We start from the raw sequence: 26,313 nt of genomic DNA, 5'->3' as shown, positions 1-26,313 counted from the left end.
AGAGAGTATGAAAAGAAACTTGCAAGTGATATCAAAACCAATACGAAGAACTTTCATAGTTACATTAGGAAAAAGAGGGTGGTCAGGAGCAGTGTTGGCCCCTTAAAAACTGAAAGTGGGGATACTGTCATTGGCAATGGGGAAATGGCGGACATGTTGAACAATTACTTTGCACCAATATTTACAGTAGAAAAAGAGGATAGCATGCCGGAAATCCCAAGAAAATTAATATTGAATCGGGGACAGGGACTCAATAAAATTAACATAAGTAAAACAACAGTAATGAAGAAAATAATAGCACTAAAGAGCGACAAATCCCCAGGACCAGATGGTTTCCATCCCAGGGTTTTAAAGGAAGTAGGTGAGCACATTGCAGATGCCCTAACTATAATCTTTGAAAGTTCTCTAGATTCAGAAACTGTCCCTCTGGATTGGAAAATTGCACATGTCACTCCGCTTTTTAAGAAAGGAGAGAGAGGGAAACTGGAGAATTATAGACCAGTTAGCCTAACATCTGTTGTGGGAAAATGCTGGAGTCTATGATTAAGGATAGGATGACTGAACACCGAGAATTTTCAGTTAATCAGAGAGAGCCAGCATGGATTTGTGAAAGGTAGGTCGTGCCTGACAAACCTGATTGAATTTTTTGAAGAGGTGACTAAAGTAGTGGACAGGGGAATGTCAATGGATGTTATTTATATGGACTTCCAGAAGGCATTTGATAAAGTCCCACATAAGAGACTGTTAGCTAAGATAGAAGCCCATGGAATCGAGGGAAAAGTACGGACTTGGTTATGAAGTTGGCTGAGCGAAAGGCGACAGAGAGTAGGGATAATGGGTAGGTACTCACATTGGCAGGATGTGACTAGTGGATCCCACAGGGATCTGTCTTGGGGCCTCAATTATTCACAATATTTATTAACGACTTGGATGAAGGCATAGAAAGTCTCATATCTAAGTTTGCCGATGATACAAAGATTGGTCATGATGTGGAGATGCCGTTGATGGACTGGGGTGGACAAATGTAAGGAATCTTACAACACCAGGTTATAGTCCAACAAATTTATTTTAAAATCACAAGCTTTCGGAGATTATCTCCTTCATCTGACGAAGGAGATAATCTCCGAAAGCTTGTGATTTTAAAATAAATTTGTTGGACTATAACCTGGTGTTGTAAGATTCCTTACAAAGATTGGTGGCATTGTAAGCAGTGGAGATGAAAACATAAAATTACAAAGCGATATTGATAGATTAGGTGAATGGACAAAACTGTGGCAAATGTGAGGTCATCCATTTTGAATCAAAAAAAGATAGAACAGGGTACTTTCTAAATGGTAAAAAGTTAAAAACAGTGGATGTCCAAAGGGACCGAGGGGTTCAGGTACATCGATCATTGAAGTGTCATGAACAGGTGGAGAAAATAATCAATAAGGCTAATGGAATGCTGGCCTTTATATCTAGAGGACTAGAGTACAAGGGGGCAGAAGTTATGCTGCAGCTATACAAAACCCTGGTTAGACCGCACCTGGAGTACTGTGAGCAGTTCTGGGCACCGCACCTTCGGAAGGACATATTGGCCTTGGAGGGAGTGCAGCGTAGGTTTACTAGAATGATACCCGGACTTCAAAGGTTAAGTTACGAGGAGAGATTACACAAATTGGGGTTGTATTCTCCAGAGTTTCGAAGGTTAAGGGGTGATGTGATCGAAGTTTATATGGTATTAAGGGGAACAGATAGGGTGGATAGAGAGAAACTATTTCCGCTGGTTGGGGATTCTAGGAGTAGGGGACACAGTCTAACAATTAGAGCCAGACCTTTCAGGAGTGAGATTAGAAAACATTTCTACACACAAAGGGTGGTAGAGGTTTGGAACTCTCTTCCGCAAACGGCAATTGATACTAGCTCAATTGCTAAATTTAAATCTGAGATAGATAGCTTTTTGGCAACCAAAGGTATTAAGGGATATGGGCCAAAGGCAGGTATATGGAGTTAGATCACAGATCAGCCATGATCTTATCAAATGGCGGAGCATGAGGGGCGGAATGGCCTACTCCTGTGCCTATGTTCCTAATTATTCTCCACACCCAAAATGGTTTGTATGGCTACAGAATTCAAAATGGTTCCTTGTATAACAGTCACTGAACTACAAAAATAACTGGTTATGTGTGATGCACTTTGAGACATATCAATGTGATAAGGCACATACTATAGAATAATAATTGCAATTGTATCATGAAGCAAGTAAAAAGAACTTGCATTTATATAGTGACCTGACACGTCCTCTGGTCATCATAAAGCGCTTCACATCCAGCGAATTACTTTTGAAGCGTAGTTACTGTTGCTTTTTAGGCAAACTTGGCAGCCAATTTGCACACCGCAAGAACCCACAAACAACAAACTTGATTTCTTGCCCCTCCCAAACTTTGGTGGGGTGGAAGGAAGGAGGAGACAAAAATAAATTGAAAGTAACTTGAAAGTTCAAATCCGCTGGGTTGAAATTGCATGGAGATATTAGGAGCATAGGGACAGAAGGCCATTCCACTAAAAAAATAGGATAAATGGCGGTAAATAGTAAATATACCACTGCGACTAGACGTTACATTGGTACAGCACAACTTTTCTCCCAGGACAGAATGCAGCATGAAATAATGTCCATGCTTCCAAATCCATCATTATCCTTTGAATGGTGTTCTGCTGAATGCAGAAAATTACCATTACAAAGAGCGTCCTTCGGAGAGTTCAGTGCCTGGGAGATTCGGAACTCTAATGCACTCTGAATAGCATACTGCTAACACTTGTGACTGGTAAATGTTTAATATACTTTCAGGAATTAATTTATTTCCACTTTAATTACTTAAGTTATGCTCATAAACAGGCTTCAATTTCCACTAATTAATCCCAACCGAAGGTTTTGACTAGACTCACTAGACCCCCTACTTGTGTTTGTTTACTACCAACACTGCTGCCATTAGGCAGGCATCAATTTTGATGATTTCCAGCTGTGCCTCGAATAGCAGCACTCTTAGTTCCAAAGTAATCACTGCCACTGAGCTGCACTCCAGCACAACCTCATATAGACGACAAATCTGTTTCACTACTGCTGGTGTATGTGGACCTCCGCCAGTCATTGAAGGGATTTGCACTGAAGTAAATAGTCACAGTTGACTTGAAGTCAAATTGTTTTCTGGTGAAACTACTGTGTAATTTGAATAGGCTGGTTTCAAAAGCAGCAGGATTGAAAGACAGCATCACTGCAAGAAAAATGGTCCATCATACAAGGCCACCATATCAATCATCTCAGATCTTGCAGAGATCAGAATACCCACCTTTTGTGTCATGTTGGATTGAGAGAGGTTGTTGAAGATGAAAGCCACTTTTTCTTGAACATTCTCAGGAGGTTCCACTATTCTCTCTGCCTGGTCTGTGGCCACCAACAATGTTTCTATGTTAGTTGTATTAATGGAGGGCTAAAAAAAAACAAAAGGACTTTGCTGTAACATACATTTTGCCAATAGAATTACATTAAAGCATTTGACAAATTGGTACTTTGAGACAAGTTGTCTGCTCCTCCGGTGTAAAAACTCCACTGGCAAAAGCAACTCACTTGCCAAATGCTCCTGATTTGAAGGAGTTGGCAGCCTCAGTCAGAGCTTTTTCTTAGGAGTTCAATGTTGCCATCAAGGAACAGTTATAGCTGTGAACATTATGAAAATCATTCATAGAGGGATCCAAACTATCACAAATGCAGACATGCAAATATCCTATCAGGACAGATAAATTTGAATACTTAGTTTCTGTCATTTGCATGGCTCAGTTTAAGTTTAAATTTTGTATTAGCTGGACATTTTTAGTATAATGTTCACACATGCAGGAGTTTTGGTTAAAATTTCAGCTCCTTTGTTTACAGGAACAGAGTGATACAGAGCACTACATCTAGTTCATAAAGTATTATAAGGTACCTACAACTGGGGGATAAAGTCATTCAAAAGGCATAAAGTTACAGCACAAAAGTTTGTGCTTGAAGTATAAAATATTTATAGGACCACTCAACAAAAGCACCACTCCTAAGTGCTCAAAAGGAGCCTTAAGGATGCCAAGGGGAAATTATGCATCAAGTTTGATAAAAACCCAAAATGAGTTTTGAAGTTACTAAGCTGCCATTTATGGATGTGTGAACAGGACACTTATTTTATTGAGAAATCCAGCATCACAAGGGGACTATAATACTTAAAATCTGGTGATACCATTTAAAAGTTAGAGGTGACAAAATGATCAAGAGATCTCTCTCTCTCCCCAATGTGTGGGTAGGGGAGGGGGAGAAATAAAGGAAAAGTTAAAAACAGTACAGAAAACATTTTACAATAGCCATTGCTATTCTGTTACTGTTCAATGCTTACATTACCTATTTCAGTATTAGACAGCCAATTATACACTTCAGAGCAATCTGGGACCTTCTGGTGTAGAGAGCAAACTAATGGTTCCTGAAAGTAAAATAGCATATTATTCTGAAACAAGTCCATCTCTCCTCCCAGTGCAAAACCATCAAAAAACTCACCGGCACATCTTTCTTAAAGCTCACTCCAGTCGGCCTGGTAACTGTAGTGGTTTTGGTCACGGTGGTGGTTGTGGACGTGGTTACAATGGCGCTGACCTGTCTGGCCATAGGCGTCTTATTCTGAGCCTGTGCTTGAGCCTGAGCCTGGGCCAATGCAATACTGCCAGGGGTTGTTATGCTACCCTGCATTTTCACAGGAGGGTCTCTGGACTGTTGGCCGTATTCAATGTACTGGAACAAAGGTGAGATTACAAATTTCAATATAAAATTTTAGAAAATGATAAACAATATTTATTATTCCCAACTGGTGTAAAATTACTGTAACAATCTCCTAAAGTCAATGTTTTTGATATCAAAAGCACATAACCCTGAAAACACAAATGTATCCAGTTTTTCTAAAGTTGGGAGCTACTGCTCCCTGCTTTAACTGAACACAGATTTAAAATTTACAAAGCTCCCCTAATGACTTTGTAGGTGAAAGCACACACATATAGAAACTACATAGGTCCTGGTTTCATTCCTGGCCTTACTGAGTTAATTGATTTCAGTTGGTGAGGGAGGGCTGGTAGTGGAGGCACTAGAAATACCCTCAGCCACTGGGTTCAGCAGGGGAAAAGAGAGTGAGAGAAAAAGGGAAAAGGAAAATTGGCTAGAATTCCTGATCGCTATTCAAAGACGCATTCTAGAAACACACGTGGACATCAGGCAAGGACAGGATCAGACTGACCTGCAATGTCCCCACAGTCTACTGAGAGTCATTTGTGAAAAATGGCCACTTGGGCAAGATGCTTGTGGAACTGGACTTCAGGAAAGAAATTGGCAGGGCAATAAGGGTGGGATGACGACAAAAAATCCCCCCCTCCCCCCACCTAGAAGTGTGCAGTTCATATGCCAAACAAAAGATAACAGGCCTATCACCAGCCTGCACAATTCACCACCCTTTGTTCTGTGATAATAGCTGGTAAGGTGAATATCTTCAGCAAAAAAACTTACGCTCACATTAACTGATTGATTCAAGAGGCTTTAGAAGTCAATTTGTGCAAATTAGCTGCTGTGTTTAAACACGTAACAGTGACCGTACACAGCAAATTACCTCTAAATGCAAAGTGCTTTGAGACATCCTAACGTGTTTTTACAGTGTCTTATCTTGCACAAGTTCTGTCTTTTTAATTTGATCAAAATCAGATTCCAGTCCTATGTATAAACAACCTAAGAAATAAAAAGCTACATTTCCCAGTCGGCTCCACAAATGAAACCACCATAACCATGAAGACTGCTAGTTTGGGTGTCAGGACTGAAAAGAGAGGAGCTGAGGCATCACCACTATGCGGTTACACAAACCCGTAAGCCTTTATTGGAGCACCACTTACCTCCTGTAGATGATGAGGAAACTGCAAGAAGTGGCCAATAGAAGCCAAGTGCTGACAATACTGGGGATAGTCCTTCAATCTACAATCAGACCAGAGTTCATCATTAGAGTAATCTGGGGCAGTGTTCAGGTAGGCACTCATACTACTAAAAAAAGATAATTACAATATCATACAGGAATATAATTAAAGATAATGTACACTAAAGATTAAAATTGCTTTTGGAAAAGTACAGTATTCAACGCTATGAATTTATAGCAATCATAACACACAAGAACTTTTAATAGGAAAAAAGGACATTAGATCTTAAACTTCACTGTAACCCCTCTTCTTTTCAGAAATTAATCCAATTGCTCCTTGAACGCATTGATACCATCCACTTCAAAAGTCATCCCTGGTAAATTGTTCCATAACTCTTACACCAATTTCCCTTCTTACTCCTAACTGTTTAATTTTTTAAACTAGTATTCCCTGTTACTTGAACCCTTCACCATAGGGATCAATCCCCTTCATAACTGTGAAAACATCACATTAGGTCACCTGAAAGTCTCCTTTCCATCAAAAATGAGCACAGCTTCCTCAACATTTACACATAATAAATTTCTGATACACAGAATAATCATGGTTGTTCATCGCTGCACCAGGAACCATCATGGTTGCACAGCTCCAACTTCTCAAGGGCAGTAATACCCTACATGTAAAATATTCTAACCCAGGACTGAGGATTGGGGGTGGGGGTTTGACAAACAGGTTATACAGCAACAATACAGCTTCTTTTGATTTGTACTTTATCCCTCTGCTAATATAACCCACTACCTTATTTCTCTTTTTTTAAAACTGAAATCCAGTACTGTGCTGTTTTATATACTTGTGGATTATAACCTCCAGATCTCTATCCTCATCAGCACACATTATGACTGTTCTCTTCAACCATCAAGATATTACTCAAAACATATTCAATGAAGCAACAACAACCAAGGAAAATATTTTATGGTCCAAGGAGGATTTCCCCGTCTAAAATCCAAATGTACAAACACCATGAAATGCCTAGTGCCATCAGTAGCTTGTCAGAAAATCACAGAAAAAAAAATTGAATAAATATTTTCTGCACATGAACAATGGCATGGCAAGACCCAAATTTTGCCATTTACAATTCCGATCTTGTAGCATAAAAACTATTCCAAAGTAACATTGGTTAAAGGGAGTGCACTTAGGGTCATTTGCTCTTGGTCGTGTTCTGTATTGTAAGCTATCCCAACACCTTAATTACCAAATGAACGTAAGTAGAGATCAAATAAATTATTCCTAATAGCCTAAGTCACAGGCACTGCTGCATTTAGTTACCTGTACAAAGGAGGAATTGCATCAGTGTCAACTATTTCATTATAACTCTCATCAAACTTGGGAGATAATCATTGCACTGTAGGAATGATCTACTCAATCTGATTATTTTAATGAATTATAAAAAAATTCAAATTCCTATTATAAAACTTGGTGCAAGTGAAGCCAGCATCTTAACTCCAAATTAACTTGGGGTTCACTGATTTTGGAACTATTTCCATGGTCCACTTTAAAAGTTGTTCCTGGTAAATTGTTCCATAACTCTATTACAATTAATTCTAAGTCAGGAAATTAGAAGCACATGTACTAAGAAAGTATGCACACGGATACTGTTATAAGCAGCCAATGAGGTGTAGAATCTGGATCAAGCATTTTACATGGGTTTAATCTCAAATCATGGATTCACTCCAATGCTGCAACAAAGTACATTTATAACTCTGTATTTGCCCTAACATGAACCTGTGAATTATGCTTTTCTCTTTCCCTTCCAATTGACTGATAATTCTGAGTTAAACCACCACTATGTCACAATACAGCATAACACAAATGCCCTACCCCAAGCAAGAAAGGTTCAGGTCTGTGTTCATACACCACACCACAGACAGGGAGATTGCAATCTGAATTCTAGGCTTGGCTATCATTTGCACATGGTCAACTGGGATTGGTAACTTGCTGATGGGAGAGAAAAGTCCTGTGTTTAACATTTCAGAATTTCCCTCTTGGCTAGCCACAGCAACATTTGCAAGAGGTGTCTACAACAACAACTTGCATTTATATAGTAAAATATCCCAAGGCGCTTAACACGAACAGAGACAAAAACTGACACTGAACCACATAGGAGATATTAGGACAGGTGACTAAAAGCTTGGTTAAAGAGGTAGGTTTTAAGGAGCATCTTAAAGAGAGAGAGGTGGAGAGGCAGAGGTTTACTCCAGATCTTAAGGCCTAGATAGCTGAAGGCACAGCCACCAATGCAGGGGCAAAGGGAGTGGGGGATACACAAGGGGCCAGAGTTGAAGGAAGGCAGAGTTCTGGGAGGGTTGTAAGGCTGAAGGAGGTTACAGAGATAGGGAGGGGCGAGGTCATGGGGGGATATGAACATGAGGATAAGAATTTTAAAATCGAGGCATTAGTGGACCGGGAGCCAATATAGGGTCAGCGATCACAGGGATGATGGTTGAACGGGACTTGGTGTGAGTTAGGATACAGGCAGCAGAGTTTTGGATGAGCTCAAGTTTATGGAGGGTGCAAAGTGGGAGGCCAGCCAGAAGAGTATTGGAATGGTCAAGTCTGGAGCTAACAAAAGCATTGATGAGGGTTTCAGCAGCAGATAAACTGAGACTGGGCGGAGACAGGCAATATTACGGGAGGTGGTAGTAGGAGGTCTTTGTGATGGAGTCAGGTTCAAATACAATGCAGAGGTTGCAAACAGTCTGGATCAGCCTGAGACAGTGGAGAAGATGGGGGATGGAATCTGTGGCACGGGGCGGGGGCTGAAGCACAATGTTTAATTGGAGGAAATTGCGGCTCATCCAGGACTGGGTGAAGTCCGACAACACAGAGGCAGTGGAGAAGTTGAGAGAAGTGGTGCTGAGGTAGAGTTGGGTGCCGTCAGGGTACAGGTGTAACCCGATGTCATGTCTTAGAGTGATGCCTCCAAGAAATAGGATGGGGCCATGGACAGATCCTTGGGGGACTCCAGAGATAATGGTGCAGGGACCAAGAATGCGAATGTTTAGGAGGCACATCACAGGAGATGAAGGGAAAAATTAGAATAAAACTTAGAAATTTATAAACATGTGACAAGAGAGTGGCTTGGTGCTCTAGTGTTGCATCACAAAGTACAGGATATTTTCACTTGCAAATCCTAACATGGAGGGTTGTCTATTTCAACCATTTGAGGGTGGGGGGAAGGCAAGAGGAGACAAAAGGTCTGGCATTACAATACAGAGAAATAAGTTAGTCAACCACTGTTATTCTTGTGCAACTCCAAATGAGGTATTAAGAAACCTGTAATAGGTCGTCAGTCAGCATCTCAGCTGGGTGATGGTATGTGACACAGGGAAATTAAGACGAACAATTACTCAGGTGGAGACGGCTTGTTTTCTTTTTAAGTATGACAGTTGTTGCACACTGAATAAACCCACACATCAACTTTGACTCATACAGATCGGCCTTCTAATAAATTAAAACTTTCTTTAATGTTCCCTGCCCCAAAACCACAATGTGGTATCCATTGGATGCTGTTACTTCATCTTTGCTTTCACTTATTTTAAACCATTATTTACACAGGATACATAATGGGGTTGAGAACACTGATGCAAATTTTTTTGAATGCTAAGAGAGATATTTCAGTGCTAACAAATGAAACATACCTGCAGTTTTTGCAACTGATTTGAACATCAAGCCCCCTCAGTAAAGATCCCTCTATAATGGTCCAACAATGAATAAACCAATTGCATCAGTGTGACACTTCCACTTTTCCCATCAACCATTCAAGCAAGACCACCAATATTAGTGTCAAATTATGCATGGCCCTATATCATGGTCTGTCACCCATCAGGATCTGGGTTAAGGCCACCTAAAACTCACTTCACTTAGGATAGCACATCAGACTAGGACTCAGAGATGGAAGGATAATGATTAAACCCAGTCCACCCAGATATATTTAAATTCTATACTTTGAACAATGTGAAATATCAATGGTTATGCGTTCTCAAATAGATTAATCTCCACAGAAAACAAAATACTGGCAAGATCAACTGTTGATACCCCTATTCAGATCAACTTTCTTCTTCACTAAAGTGAAGTTGTCCCTATCAAGACTCCGATACAGAAACAATTAAAATAAAACATACCTATTTTTAAATCGGTCTAGTGCAGCAATGCCAAAGTAGTACATCTTGGAGTCAAAAGGTTTGCGCAAAGCTTCAAGAACATAGCGCAGTGCAAGTCCCAATGCCATATAGGTGACCAGCCCCTTTTCGATAATTCCACCAAAGAGGCAGGCTGTGATGTGCAGCTCTTTATCTGGGTACTGGGGGAAGAAGCGATACTCCTCAAACAGGTTACGTAGCATACAGTTAAAAACTTCCCTTTCTCGCTTAATGCTGGAATCCTTGAACCTCTGCAGCATTTCCAGAACCTGCAGAAACAAAAAGGAAATTTAACAATCAGCACCATTTTTCAGAGTTAGCATAAAGTGCAATGTTGACTACATGGCAATAAATGGTCACCTTGCTACATGCTCTGAGTTTGGGTCTCAGGGTCACCAATTACTAAAATCAACTAATCAGTCTACTTGACGGAAGACTTTCTTTCCAATTTTATGGGACTGTGCTTTAAAGTGGTTAAAACAGTGTACAAATGTAAGGAATCTTACAACACCAGGTTATAGTCTAACAGTTTTATTTGAAAATCACAAGATTTCGGAGGCTTTCTCCTTCGTCAGGTGAGTGTGGGATTCCTTGAAAGTTACCGCATATATAGTCAGAGAACAATGCCTGATGATTACAGATAATCTTTCCAACTGCCCGTTATCAAGGCAATCAAAGGAATTGAATAGTGTTCAGACAGAGAGACATTAGATACAAGACTACTGAATATACAAACGGCCAGAACCAAAGACAGAGAGAGAGAGAGAGAGAGGGAGAGATATCCGAAAGGAAGAGAGAGAGACAATGTCCAGTTGTATTAAAAACAGATAACTTTTTTTTCCTGCTGGTGGGGTTACGTGTAGCTTGACATGAACCCAAGATCCCGGTTGAGGTCGTCCTCATGGGTGCGGAACTTGGCTATCAATTTTTGCTCAACGATTTTGCGTTGTCGTGTACAACCAGGTACATGGTTCATACTCCTGTGACTCGGCCAACGTTGTCTACCTCACACGTTGCAGAAAAGGATGCCCCGGAGCATGGTACATTGGCGAGACCATGCAGACACTGCGACAACGGATGAACGGACACCGCACAACAATCGCCAGACAGGAGGGTTCCCTCCCAGTTGGGGAACACTTCAGCAGTCAAGGACATTCAGCCACCGATCTTCGGGTAAGCGTTCTCCAAGGCAGCCTTCGAGACACACGTCAACGCAAAATCGTCGAGCAGAAATTGATAGCCAAGTTCCGCACCCATGAGGACGGCCTCAACCAGGATCTTGGGGTTACGTGTAGCGCGATATGAACCCACCAGCGGAAAAAAAAGTTCTGTTTTTAATACAACTGGTCATTCTCTCTCTTTCTCTTCCTTTCGGATGTTTCTCTCTCTCTCTCTCTGTCTGTCTGTCTTTGGTTCTGGCCGTTTGTATATTCAGTAGTCTTGTATCTAATGTCTCTCTGTCTGAACACTATTCAATTCCTTTGATTGCCTTGATAACGGGCAGTTGGAAAGATTATCTGTAATCACCAGGCATTGTTCTGACTATATATGCGGTAACTTTCAAGGAATCCCACACTCACCTGACGAAGGAGAAAGCCTCCGAAAGCTTGTGATTTTCAAATAAAACTGTTGGACTATAACCTGGTGTTGTAAGATTCCTTACATTTGTCCACCCCAGTCCATCACCGGCATCTCCACATCATGGCTAAAACAGTGTAGTTAGGAGTGCAGTGGGTTCTCACACCTCTGGGATCTGGGACTGAATCCAGCCCAGGCAGCTGGGATGAAAGTCTCCTGAAATTTGCTGGCTGCAAGATTCTTGTGAAATTAATTCAAGCAGTTAAATAGTACCTTAGTGGGAGCAGGCCCATAACACAAAACTGCTTTTGAGTGAGATTCTCAATTAATGTCAATGCTGATGCCACAAAAAATGGCTGGTATGGAAACAGAAAATGTTGCAGCCAAGCAGTTACAGGATGCTCTTGAGGTTAAGGCATATTTCTGGGACAGAGTGGAGGGAGCTTTATTCCACCAATGCTGACCCTGATCTGGGAGTGCTTGAAGTTTCCAGATACCTGTAATGGAAATGTGTTCCTTCCCACAGCACTATCAACCCTCACAACAACAGTAAAATACTCCTCACTCTCTTACTCCTCTTCCCAAATTATTGTCTGCACAAGTGCTGAATGAATGCATTATTGATCTAAATATGCTCAAACCATGTGTGACCAACAGATTTTTTTTCCCAACCGTGACTCTCAATCAGCCAATTTAGAAAGAATTGTTGGCTTTTGTTGGATGGGGAATGTTTTGTGATTAAATGTTTTTAATTGCAATTCTGATCAAACCAACCATTTTTCCCAACATGTCCCAGCCAGGGGTTTCAAGCCATTGGTCTCATTACCATTTCAACACAGCACAGCCCCTTTGCACAATAATTTCATACATTTGCAGTGTGTTTACGCAGTGTAACAATTTGACAAATTCACCTTACCCCTGAAACTTGAAATTATTTAATATCTGAAGAGAGCATTAGTTAGTTTGGGTTACTTTCAGTTCCCCCCTTTGTCAGAGTTAGGACAGTGCACTACTATTCTACAACTCCCCTCTCCCTTCCTCTTGCCTGAGATAAAATGCTTCAAGAGACTTCAACCAAAATCCCCAGGAACAGACAAAACCCAGCACAGCTGGGTCTGCTGATTCAATCATGAGGCTGGAGGAATGCTTTACCGCTGTCCAGTTATGGATGCAAGCCGATTTAAACTGCCATCATATTGGGTTTAGTGGTAAGCTAGTGCCGCTGACTCCTGATTCATATATTTCCCACAATCAGTGGCAACCTCAAAGTTCTCCAGATTCATGAAGGCTGATGGCTGGCAAGACCCAGGATCAATGAAAAGGCAACTTATAAAAGGCTTTGATTCTGGCCCTTCTTATCACCCCTGTCTCGAAAACATTAGAAATTTATTTTGTAAATCACTCCTAGTTCTCAAAAACTACTATGAACTTTGCGCAGTCCTACAGCTGGCTAAAGTCTCATGCTCTCCAGTGTAGCTGCTAAAGAAACATATCGAAATGCAGAATTCTCTCTAGTGCCTGGGTGAAAGACAGCCGTTGAGCTGGATGTCAACACACCGTTACGTTCACACATGGAACAAAAATACTGCAGTGAAAATCTAATTCTCAGCAAATAACCACCATAGACTATGACAAACAGGATACTTTCTTTTTAAACCACTTGCCCTTTGAGGCTTAAAATTCATCCACATTGGACCAGGCTTCTGCAAGACAATATACCAAAGTTACCCTGTCCATTCCAATAATTGTCCTTTAAACTTGCAAAAAAATTTACTTTTTCATTACAATTTACATATTACATCTTCATTTAACAAATACATCCATTCTGAGGGGGGATGTAACACCCATGAGAATATAATGTAACAGTCACAGCTTGAGCACTGCACCAACATAAACTCACAGAGCAATGTCAACAAATGACCACACAAAGTGAACAAGCTTTCGTGCAAAATACAGGATGAGCCCACTTTATACAAAGAATCTAACAATCCACCTGGAACTTGATAATTTGTAGAATCAATTCTGTATCCCACAGGAGACCAACAAGCACTCCACCGAAGATTAAATTTCCCTCTCTTTACTGAAGATGAATCTCATGTTAGAATAATGCTCCATGAATGCGAGGCACCCACCCACATGGTCATTTGCATGAGACGACCTAGATGGCGAGAGCCGGCAGGGCACTACACTGTTAAGAAGCAGCATCCTAGCTAAGTACAATCCTGTCCTCACCCAACGACCATACACCTAACCACCAGCAGAGATCACCAGAAAGTAATCAGGAGCAGGACCCCTGATTTTTCCTTCAAATAGCCCTTGCGGCCAACTTAGACTTTTTTTGTATTCATTCTACGGAGGTGGGTGCCAGTGGCACAGCTAACATTTATCGCCAGATACAACTGAGTGGCTTGCTAGGCCACTTCAGAGGGCTGTTAAGAGTCAAGCCCATTTGATGTGGGACTGGACCCACAGTGTCAGATCAGGCAGGTTTCCTTCCCTAAAGGATATGAGTTAACCAGCTGGGGTTTTTTTTTTACTACAATCAGACAGCTTCATGGTCACTTTCACTGATACCATCTCTTTATTTCCAGATTTTTAAAACTGAACTCAAATTCTCAAACTGCCATGGTGGGATTCGAACTCATTCTCTGAATAGTTAGTCCAGCCCTCTGGATTGCTAGTCCAGTAACATAATCATTACACTACCATTCCAGGGACTGGTTCTATATTTTAAAAATTTGTTCTTGGCATGTGGGCAACGCTGGCAAGACCACATTTATTGCCCATCCCAAGTTGCCCGGTGGTGGGCCCTATCCTTGAACCACTGCTGCCTCCGTGCAGGCGGTGTTCCCACGATGATGAAAGATAAGGAATTCCAGGATTTTGACCCAGCGATGAAAGAACGGCGATAAACGTTAACACAGCTTCGTGGCTATAACATAGGTCATGGCTTATAGGAACTTACTGCATTGCATAGGAGATGACGCATATTTAAGAATGGAATCGCTACAAAAATACAGCACATTCTCCCAGTTATATTTTTCTTCAAAATTAGAATCTTAAATGTTTATCTGACTTCACATGCAAAATATTTAATAAATTAGAAATACCAGCAAAAAAGGGTTCTTACACATTCAGGATAGCAAAAGGTGCCTCAGGTACACTGACAGGCACACCTCTCACCTCATGTGGGCCAAGGCACAGCAGCAATGACTGGGGCTCCAGGACAACACACCAGAAGCACTTCTCCCGCTTCAGTACTTATTCACTCAATGACATACAAAAACAAAATATACTGCATAACTTCCCCATCAGCTCTCTCTCTCTGGTGCATGTTCCTTAGGGTGGTTTCTTTGTTCCCAAAATGCACGAAAGCTCCAGTCTAGAGAGTCTGCCTCTCTAACCACTGCAAAGTCCGTGAAGCTCAAGAAGATAAAAAAAATTAGCGCCTGGCGGTAAGACTGCACAACATCCCGACAGGACACGTACTCAAACCACACGGAGACTGATACGATTTGGCTCTTCCTGGTGAGATTTCCTGAAGCTTCTCTTCAGAAATATCACACTGGACCTGGCACAGCTCCAGCACTGCTTCAGGTAACAGAAAAAGTGTTGAATACCCCTCCTTTGGTAAACCTGTTGATCTCACTGGTGATGTCCAAAAACAGATAATCCAGGAGTGACCAAAAACGGCGTGAATGAGGATCGAGGGGCTGTATCATTAGGCTGCTCTCGAGCCCCAGTCATAAGGCTATCCCAGAAGAGGAGGAGGCTGCTCTCATCACAAATATAATCCACATTTTGCCACCCATCGCATATCATTGAATTTGTGCTTAAAAAACCGTATTTGTCCAAACAAGATTTAAAAACAAATGACTGTACACTTTACCTTAAAGGGGAGTTGCTTGCCTTCTTTATGGGGTAACTAGCTTAGTAGATTAGGATAAAGTGCTAAGTGTACGTGCCAGATCCTGCAGTTTGGGAGTGTTAACAGATGGGACTCTAAATTATTCCTAGCTATTCAATTCAGAATGCAATGATATGAATTTCATCATTGTGTAATGTCACATTCAAATGTGGTTTTGTTGCAGCTGCGAACTGCCCATAAAGCTATAAAGTGTGATTCTATTGTAATTTGTCCATCTTGAAAATTCATCCGCTTTCATATTTCAAAGAAATATAACCAGGGTCTATCCCCAGATTCTTAGATCAAGGGGTATTCGGACTGAAGAGCTCCGCGAGAATTTGGCTTATGTACGTCACATGAAACTACTTGCCTGAAGAATACGGGTCAACACAATATTCTACTATGAAGGGACACGTGAAGACAATATATTCACTGTGCTTCTCAGAAATTGTCAAGTTTTATGCTAAGAGACCATTCTAACTGCTGGAGAGAACTCTGAAGACCGGTTCTCTGAAGAACTCTAAATTCCAGTTGCCTTGAACTCTAGTATTAGTTGGATTCTCTATTTTATCAGTAACTAATTTTTAAGAATAAACTTTAGTAATTGTTTTATCCCGTTGACTCTCCGGTCTGTGCACAATATTTCTGCTTATCTGAATAGACTGAAGACAGAATAGAGCCCTGGGTAAATTCTAGAACTCAATTTACCACAATCAAGATACCCGATAGCCCTACGTCCATGTACTCAATGATCTGAAATCTGTGTCTTTTGATAATGTTACCTTTACGAAGGTGTAATCCCGCTTACGGAAATTGTCATCAGGCAGGTAAATTAGAAAATGGCACAAAAGAACCTGAAACAACATTGTCTTGAAGACACGTGTATCCAGCCTATTCAAGGGTGTTTCTGACTCAAATTAACTCACATGTGGGGCTTCTAAAATGAGAGTATACGGATTTTTAACGTTCAGTGACTATGGACACTCACCTCATCCACAGACATGGTAGGGTGGGGCGGATGGTTATAGATACGTTGGAAGTAGCTGTTTGCTTCATCGTCGATCTCCTTGCTAAAGTGCTGATTTGCCTCTGGCCATACCTGAGAGAGGTCAGCTGTGCAGGACAGGGGCAAACGGGGGAAAATCTCATCAAAACCTTCTTGGGTAACTGTCATTAAACAGTACATGCAAAGCGACAGACTGACATATAAACACTATGCATAGCACTTGTCAGCGTGGATTTATCATCACAGAATTAATGATCAAATAATGTAATCATTGTTTGAAGAAACTTTCACAAATAATCTGCAGCATTTTGAAATGGGTGTGTGGTAGAAGTATTTCAGATTTGGTTCCATTTGAATTCACACTACAGTTAAGCATATGGGTTAAAACATGATCAAATACAAGATTCAGATTTGGGATTACACCTGCGCTGCTCCCTTCCCCAAATATTGTGGCCCTGGGAAAAAAAGCTACAGTGCGAGTGTGAATAATGGGCACCCCATCCGAGGTAACGCAAATCTCCACACTCCGCAACTCCACTTGGCAACATACACAAGTGAAATGATGACAGCATGCTGGAGAGACAGCACACGAGTAACTGTTGGAACATTGATTTAAGAACTGTATTGTTCATTTTCACTGCGGCCTGCTTTAAAAGAAAAGGCAGCAAATTCACCCAAAATATCAAAGTCTTTAGTTAAGTCTCCGTCTCTGATCCACACAGACCACGAAGGCCCCCGATATCGCTGTGGTGTGTCCTAACCGGGTCAACAATAGGGGTACTACAATTAGGAGTAGGAAAGAACCAAAGTAAAACTCCCAAGACTCTTCCTTGTAATTACTATCCACTAGCTCCAATTGGAAGTACAGCTTTGGTTGCCAGCTAGGACAGGATGGGGTTTGGATGTGGTGTCCTTCATAGATGGCGGGGGGTGGAGCTCACAACTATCCTCTGGTGAGTGTACAGAACAAGGGGGCATAACCTTCAAATTAGAGCTAGGCCGTTAAGGAGTGATAAAAGGAATCACTTCTTCACACAAAGGGCAGTGGAAATCTGGAACTCTCTTCCCCAACCGCCCCCCCAACCCCCCCAAAAAAAAGCTGTTGAGGCTTTCAGAACGGAGATTGATAGATTTTTGTTAGGTATGGGTATTAGAGATTACTGAACTAAGGTGGGTAGATGGAGTTGAGATACAGATCAACCATGATCTAACTGAATGACACAACAGGCTCGAGGGGTTGAATGGCCTCCTCCAGTTCCTATGTTTCCAATGTAAATGAGTATCTTGCTGGCACTTGCACATGAATAATAGTCACTTGGGCGAGGTACTGAAAGTATTTATATATTGCCTTTCACGATCTCAGGACGTCCCAAAGCGCTTAATAGCCAATGAAATACTTTTGAAGTGTAGTCACTTTTGGTTCTTTCCTACTCCTGCTAATTGTAGTACCCCTATTGTTGACCCGGTTAGGACACACCACAGCGATATCGGGGGCCTTCGTGGTCTGTGTGGATCAGAGACGGAGACTTAACTAAAGACTTTGATATTTTGTGTGAATTTGCCGCCTTTTCTTTTAAAGCAGCAATCGCCCACAATCAGCAATGTGATAATAACCAGATAATGTTTTTTTAAAGTGATGTTGGTTGAAGGATAAATATTGGTCAGGACATCGGAGAGAACTCCACTGCTTATTTTCGAAAGTGTCATGGATCTTTTACTTCCACCTAAGTGTGCAGACAAGGCCTCAGTTTAACGTCTCATCCAAAAGAGGGCACCTCCAACAGTGCAGCACTCCCTCAGTAGTACACTGGGGTGTCAGCCTGGATTTTGTGCTCAAGTCTCTGGAGTGGGACTTGAACCCACGATCTTCTGACTCAGAGGCAAGAGTGCTACCCACTGGGCCACAGCTGACACAACTGGAGGACAACCACCACCCATGGAGCTGATAAGAGAGTCAATGACTTTACAAGAGGAGGAGGAAACTGCAGAGGGAAACAAGTCAATAGTTAAAGATTGCTGAGTGAAAATTAATCTTGCTCTTTTTTTAAAAAAAAAACATTTTTTGGGCTTTAAAATTAAAATCAACTGAAACCAATTCCAAACACTTCCACTTGTTGGGAGTAGTGCCATTTTAAAAGAGCTACAACTTTTGCACAGACTAGGATCTTTGGCTTGGTACTGCATTGATTTTAATACCTTCAGGTCATGCACAAGTGAATAACCAGTTTGGCAAAGCATTTTATTGAACTCTCAGCTAGGCAGGATAAAAAGTTTAAAAATCTCTTACAGAAAAAAACATGTCCAGAAATGTATTGCCTTTAATTTGTTATATTTTGATAGGATAGTCAAACAGAAATCATCCAGTTTTTGAAAAGCTAACTGATTTAAGCCAAAATAATCAAGTAGCAAGAATTCAGCCCAAAGGAGTAAGTACAACGGCTGCAGCTAAATGGGTTGGCATTTTCAATATTTTTCATCTAAATGAATACCAAATTGGTTAGTATTTCTGTTAAGTGGTGTTGATTGTAATAATTGAAGAAAACTGTGGTGTTGATAAAATCCACCATGGGCTGACATTTCACAAACATGCAGACAAGCATTCATAACAGATACATGCATCCACCGGTACAACCTAAACCAGCGCTCAAACTAGGCTCAGGACAGGGGATGTCTCAATGTTACTCTTCAGCACTGATGCAAAAGTGTGTCAATGAGAGTGGTTCTTTACTATAAAATATGTGTAAGTGAAGGTCAAATCTCTCTACTTCCCACAGCATCAATCGCTCTCCTCACCACCCTCCAAAAAGAAAATCCTGGTCCTAACCTCAACCTTTCTGCCTTCAACCTCCTATATTGCTCCAGCCAAGTTTAATGCAAAATTCCAAAACAGTACTGCCTCCTGTACATCGTTGAGCACTCTAGTGTAAGCGTTGACTGATAATTCCAGGCTTCCCTAATTTTCCTGATAGATGATCAAGATGGCCAACGGAATGTTGGCTTTTATTGCTAGGGGGATAGAATATAAAAACAGGGAGGTATTGCTGCAGTTATATAAGGTATTGGTGAGACCGCACCTGGAATACTGCATACAGTTTTGGTCTCCATACTTAAGAAACGACATACTTGCTCTCGAGGCAGTACAAAGAAGGTTCACTCGGTTAATCCCGGGGATGAGGGGGTGGACATATGAGGAGAGGTTGAGTAGATTGGGACTCTACTCATTGGAGTTCAGAAGAATGAGAGGCGATCTTATTGAAACATATAAGATTGTGAAGGGGCTTGATCGGGTGGATGCGGTAAGGATGTTCCCAAGGATGGGTGAAACTAGAACGAGGGGGTATAATCTTAGAATAAGGGGCTGCTCTTTCAAAACTGAGATGAGGAGAAACTTCTTCACTCAGAGGGTAGTAGGTCTGTGGAATTTGCTGCCCCAGGAAGCTGTGGAAGCTACATCATTAAATCAATTTAAAACAGAAATAAGACAGTTTCCTAGAAGTAAAGGGAATTAGGGGTTACGGGGAGCGGGCAGGAAATTGGACATGAATTTAGATTTGAGGTTAGGATCAGATCAGCCATGATCTTATTGAATGGCGGAGCAGGCTCGAGGGGCCGATTGGCCTACTCCTGCTCCTATTTCTTATGTTCTTATGTTCTTATTCTGGTTCCACTCAAAACGCTAACCAAGCTTTCTCTGTTTCAGATGCTGCCTAATCTGTTGTGTACTTCTAGCGGTTTTGAAACTTCTTTACATAGCGGGATTAACAACTTGCATTTACATAGCGCCTTTAACGTAGTAAATTGTAGTCCCAAGGCGCTTCACAGGAGCATTAACAAACAAAATTTGACACCAAGCCAAATAAGGAGAAATTAGGACAGTTGACCAAAAACTTGATCTTTGGAGCGTCATAAAAGGAGAGAGGTAGAGGCGGAGACGTTTAGGGAGGGAATTCCAGAGCTTAGGGCCTAGGCACGGAAGGCACGGCCGCCAATGGTGGAGCGATTAAAATCGGGGATGCGCAAGAGGGAAGAATTGGAGGATCGCAGAGATCTCAGAGGGTTGTAGGGCTGGAGGAGGTTACAGAGATAGGGAGAGGCGAGGCCAGGGTGGAATTTGAAAACAAGGATGAGAATTTTAAAATAGAGACGTTCCTGGACCGGGAGCCAATGTAAGTGAGCAAGCACAGGGATGATGAGAGAACGGAATTTAGTGCAAGTTAAGATATGGGCAGCAGAGTTTTGGATGAGCTCAAGTTTATTGGGGGAGGGGGGTGGAAGATGAGGGGCCAGCCAGGGGAGCATTCGAATAGTCAAGTCTAGAGGTAACAAAGGCATGGATGAGGGTTTCAGCAGCAGATGAATGGAGACGATGTTATGGAGGTGGAAGGAGGCGGTCTTGGTGATGGAGTGGATGTGTGGTTAGAAGCTCATCTCAAGGTCAAATAGGGCGCTAAGGTTGCAAACGGTCTGGTTCAGCCTCAGACAGTAGCCGGGGAGAGGAATGGAGGATGGAGTCGGTAGCCAGGGAGCAGAGTTTGTGGCGGGGACCAAAGACAATGGCTTCGGTCTTCCCAATATTTAGTTGGAGGAAATTGTTGCTCAGGCAGCATGACAAATCAGACAGTGGAGGGGTCGAGGGAGATGGTGGTGAGGTAGAGCTGGGTGTCGTCAGCGTACATGTGGAACATCGGATGATGTTGCAGAGGGGAGCGTGTAGATGAGATATAGGAGGGAGCCAAGGATAGATCCTTTGGGGGACTCCAGAGGTAACAATGCGGGTGCGGAAAGAGAAGCCATTGCAGGCTACGGTTGAATATATAAGGATGGAACCAGGCGAGCGCAGTCCCACCTAGCTGGACAACGGAGGAGAGATGTTGGAGGAGAATGGTGCGGTCTACCGTGTCAAAGGCTGCAGATAAGTCGAGAAGGATGAGGAGGGACAGCTCACCATGGTCACAGTCACAGTGGATGTCATTTGTGACTTTAATAAGGGCCGTTTCAGTACAGTGGCGGGGTGGAAACCCAATTGGAAGAGTTCAAACATGGAGTTGCAGGAAAGATGGATACGGATTTGGGAGGCGGCAATACATTCAAGGACTTTGGAGAGAAAAGGGAGGTTGGAGATGGGGTGGTAGTTTACAAGGACAGAGGGGTCAAGGGTGGGTTTTTTGATGAGGGGGGTAACGACGGCCGATTTGAAGGGGAGGGGGACGGTATCTGAGGAAGGGGAATAGTTAACAATATCAGCTAACACGGGGGCCAGGAGGGGAAGTTAGGTGGTCAGCAGTTTGGTGGGAATAAGATCGAGGGAGCAGGAGGTGGGTCTCGTGGTCAAGATGAGCTCAGAGAGGGCATGTGTGGAGATTGGAAAGAAACTAAAGAAAGATGTGAGTTCAGGGCTAGGGCAGGGGAAGTTTGGCTCGGTGGGCTAGGAGGAGGGAGGGAAGCGACAGAAGCAACTGAACCTTAATCTCTGGTCTCAGTCTTAGTGACATAGTCCTTGAGCTCCTCACACTTGTTGGAGGTGAGGGTGGAGGAGGCAGGGGAGAGGGGTTTAAGAAGATGGTTTATAGTGAAGAGAAGCTGGGGGTTATCTTTGCATTCCAAGATGATCCTAGAATAATCAGCTGAAGAGAGCAGGACCCAATAGTGCTTTATGTGGTCCAGCCACATCTGGCGACGAATGGCTAAACCATTTGTCCGCCATAAACATTCAAGTCTGCGTCCCTTTAAGTCTGATTAAGTCAGAACATGGCATCAATTGTCATCTTACTTTCAATGGCACTTAAACCACTTATAAAAGTTAAAATTATCCGCCTTTCTAAGGCACTTTGCAGAAATAGGATTCAAACCTGTGACCTTCCCTAGACTGCAGCCTCAGCCAGCCAATTAATTGAGTTAAGTATAACCTGAGCTAACACGGATTCACATTTGTGCTTTTCTGCTAATCAGGTTCCTTTACAAAATCTCCCCACATTAGCTGTTAGTGGAAATAACTTCCTTGCTTCCTATTACAATCTTTTCACTTCAGCTAAGTAATTCTGTAGTCATGGATGCAGAGACACAGGCAGGTTCTCAGCATACCCAGTTTTAAAAAGGAACCCAGTATGATTAGATGAAGCCTAAATTGTGATGAGTGCACATCGGGAATCTTTGCTTTTTGATTCCAGTGGATATTGAAAATGTACCAGAAAAAGATCTGATCAGATTGACAACTTACAATGGCATGTCAGAGTTTATAACGAAAGCAGTACACTAAAACTGTCAATACTCAAAACCGCTTTGATTCATTATCTAAGGAAACCTATTTTGAGCCCTGGTTGGATGTATCGTCCTGTGAAGAATAGTTATCTTTAAACCCCAAGTAATAGAATAAGCTAGGCCACACTCTCACAACAGTCACAGACAACACAACCACTTACAAGGTTTCATCTTACTCTGCTGGAATGTCTGTGGGTTCAGTCCAGATGTGCTCATCTTTCGCTGTCCAAAAGGGTCAGTGTTCACAGTTGGTAGTGCAAGTCCACCAGTTCCCATGCCAGTCAAACTCCCTGTGCCCAAACCACCTGTTGATGTAAAATCAAATAAGGTTTCCCATCAGAACTTATGATAATGCTTTTATCAGCCTTTCTTTATACTCAAAAGGAAGTTAACAAACAATTCTGCAAGTACAACGTGTCAGAGTTTTCTTTCCTTTGGTAACACCATCAGAATTAGTCCCATAATGCAGAATTCTCACCCCGCCTCCCTTCCTTGCCAGGACAATCCCAATGGCTAACACAGCATCCTTTGATCTGACTGATTGGATGCTTACATTCCGGAATGCTGTGCAATCAGCTGACAAATATATTTAGAGTAAATCAAGATCTTCACAGTGATCTTCCCACCTCACTGGGACACTTCTCCAGGGAGGATTGTAAATCATGTACTGCTTTCACATTCATCCCAGCAGCTTATGACAGAGACCAGGTAATCTTAGCCAGTCAATAGTTTGTGGAACCAACCTTGAAGCAAAATATCAAGGCAAACTTTAAAAACCAGATTTATTCTCTGGACAGTCTGTCCTTTGATCTATAAAGATAGGAACAGGAGTAGGCCATTCAGCCCCTCGTGCCTGCTCCGCCATTTGATAAGATCTGTGATCTAACTCCATATACCTGCCTTTGGCCCATATCCCTTAATACCTTTGGTTGCCAAAAAGCTATCTATCTCAGATTTAAATTTAGCAATTGAGCTAGTATCAATTGTCGTTTGCGGAAGAGTTCCAAACTTCTACAACCCTTTGTGTGTAGAAATGTTTTCTAATCTCGCTCCTGAAAGGTCTGGCTCTAATTTTTAGACTGTGCCCCCTACTCCTAAAATCCCCAATCAGCGGAAATAGTTTTTCTCTATCCACCCTATCTGTTGCCCTTAATATCTTATAAACTTCAATCAGATCACCCCTTAACCTTCGAAACTCTAGAGAATACAACCCCAATTTGTGGAATGTCTCCTCGTAACTTAACCCTTGAAATCCAGGTATCATTCTAGTAAACCTACGCTGCACTCCCTCCAAGGCCAATATGTCCTTCCGAAGGTGCGGTGCCCAGAACTGCTCACAGTACTCCAGGTGCGGTCTAACCAGGGTTTTGAATAGCTGCAGCATAACTTCTGCCCCCTTGTACTCTAGTCCTCTAGATATAAAGGCCAACATTCCATTTGCCTTCTTGATTATTTTCTGCACCTGTTCATGACACTTCAATGATCTATGTACCTGAACCCCTAAGTCCCTTTGGACATCCACTGTTTTTAACTTTTTACCATTTAGAAAGTACCCTGTTCTATCCTTTTCTGATCCAAAGTGGATGACTTCACATTTGTCTACATTGAATTCCATTTGCCACAGTTTTGCCCATTCACCTAATCTATCAATATCGCTTTGTAATTTTATGTTTTCATATACTCTGCTTACAATGCCACCAATCTTTGTGTCATCGGCAAACTTAGATATGAGACTTTCTATGCCTTCATCCAAGTCGTTAATAAATATTGTGAATAATTAAGGCCCCAAGACAGATCCCTGCGGGACTCCACTAGTCACATCCTGCCAATGTGAGTACCTTCCCATTATCCCTACTCTCTGTCGCCTTTCGCTCAGCCAACTTCCTAACCAAGTCCGTATTTCTCCCTCGATTCCATGGGCTTCTATCTTAGCTAACAGTCTCTTATGTGGGACCTTATCAAATGCCTTCTGGAAGTCCATATAAATAACATCCACTGACATTCCCCTGTCCACTACTTTAGTCACCTATTCCAAAAATTCAATCAGGTTTGTCAGGCTCGACCGACCTTTCACAAATCCATGCTGGCTCTCTCTGATTAACTGAAAATTCTCGAGGTGTTCAGTCACCCTATCCTTAATTATAGACTCCAGCATTTTCCCACAACAGATGTTAGGCTAACTGGTCTATAATTCCCCGGTTTCCCTCTCTCTCCTTTCTTAAAAAGCAGAGTGACATGTGCAATTTTCCAATCCAGAGGGACAGTTCCTGAATCTAGAGAACTTTGAAAGATTATAGTTAGGGCATCAGCAATGTGCTCACCGACTTCCTTTAAAACCCTGGGATGGAAACCATCTGGTCCTGGGGATTTGTCACTCTTTAGTGCTATTATTTTCTTCATTACTGTTGCTTTACCTATGTTAATTTTATTGAGTCCCTGTCCCCGATTCAATACAAGTTTTCTTGGGATTTCCGGCATGCTATCCTCTTTTTCGACTGTAAATACTGACGCAAAGTAATTGTTCAACATGTCCGCCATTTCCCTATTGTCAATGACAATATCCCCACTTTCAGTTTTTAAGGGGCCAACACTGCTCCTGACCACCCTCTTTTTCCTAATATAACTATAAAAGTTCTTCGTATTGGTTTTGATATCCCTTCCGAGTTTCTTTTCATACTCTCTTTTTGTCGCCCTTAATATCTTTTTTGTGACCCTTTGTTGATCTTTGTATCTTTCCCATTCGCCAGGATCTGTACCATTTTTTGCCTTTTTGTATGCCCTTTCCTTATGTCTTATACTGTCCGTACCTCTTTAGTTGTCCATGGCTGTTTTTTTTGGCAAGTAGAGTTCTTGCCCCTCAGGGGTATAAACCGATTCTGTATCACATTAAATGTTTCTTTAAACATTTCCCACTGATCTTCAGTCGTTTTACCCACTAACAGATTTGCCCAGTTTACTGTGGACAGTCTCTGTCTCATCCCATTGAAGTCGGCCTTGCCCAAGTCTAGAATCTTAGCAGCTGACTCACTTTTTTCCCTTTCAAACACTACATTGAACTCGAACTTGTTATGATCACTATTGGATAGATGGTCACGCACAGTTAAGACGTTAACTAAATCTGGTTCATTACTCATTACTAAATCTAGTATGGCTTGCCCCCTTGTTGCCTCTAGGACATACTGCTGCAGAAAACTATCCCGGACACACTCAAGAAATTCACTACCTTTCTGACAGATGCTCGTCTGCTTTTCCCAATCTATATGAAGGTTAAAGACCCCCATTACGACCACTATGCCTTTGTCACACGCTTGTCTAATCTCTGCATTTATACAATCTAGCACTTCAGAGCTGCTGCCAGGGCTCCTATATACAACTCCCACTATAGTCTTAGATCCTTTCCTATTTCTCAATTCAACCCATAAGCT

The 26,313-nt window shown here is 42.0% G+C and overlaps 1 protein-coding gene across 9 annotated transcripts in view; it reads right to left on the bottom strand.

Annotated features, from left to right (window-relative positions):
* cnot1 (CCR4-NOT transcription complex, subunit 1) overlaps window positions 1-26,313 on the bottom strand; it is a 182,845-nt gene that overhangs the window by 79,098 nt on the left and 77,434 nt on the right. For 5 of the 9 annotated variants that reach the window (XM_067997627.1, XM_067997623.1, XM_067997624.1 and 2 more), the window contains exons 18-23: window positions 23,050-23,193; window positions 16,613-16,737; window positions 10,122-10,408; window positions 5,926-6,004; window positions 4,556-4,786; window positions 3,327-3,467 (exon numbers count right to left, since the gene is read on the bottom strand). In XM_067997627.1, the coding sequence (XP_067853728.1) occupies window positions 3,327-3,467; window positions 4,556-4,786; window positions 5,926-6,004; window positions 10,122-10,408; window positions 16,613-16,737; window positions 23,050-23,193 (1,007 nt within the window). The remainder of the gene's footprint in view (window positions 1-3,326; window positions 3,468-4,555; window positions 4,787-5,925; window positions 6,005-10,121; window positions 10,409-16,612; window positions 16,738-23,049; window positions 23,194-26,313) is intronic. The other 4 variants (XM_067997626.1, XM_067997629.1, XM_067997630.1 and 1 more) reach the window with 1 other exon arrangement.

The sequence above is a fragment of the Heptranchias perlo genome, chromosome 16 (genome assembly GCF_035084215.1).
Source record: "Heptranchias perlo isolate sHepPer1 chromosome 16, sHepPer1.hap1, whole genome shotgun sequence".
NCBI classification, from domain to species: domain Eukaryota; kingdom Metazoa; phylum Chordata; class Chondrichthyes; order Hexanchiformes; family Hexanchidae; genus Heptranchias; species Heptranchias perlo.
The sequence above is the reverse complement of the archived record's forward strand: the minus strand, read 5'-3'. Positions and strand labels throughout refer to the sequence as shown.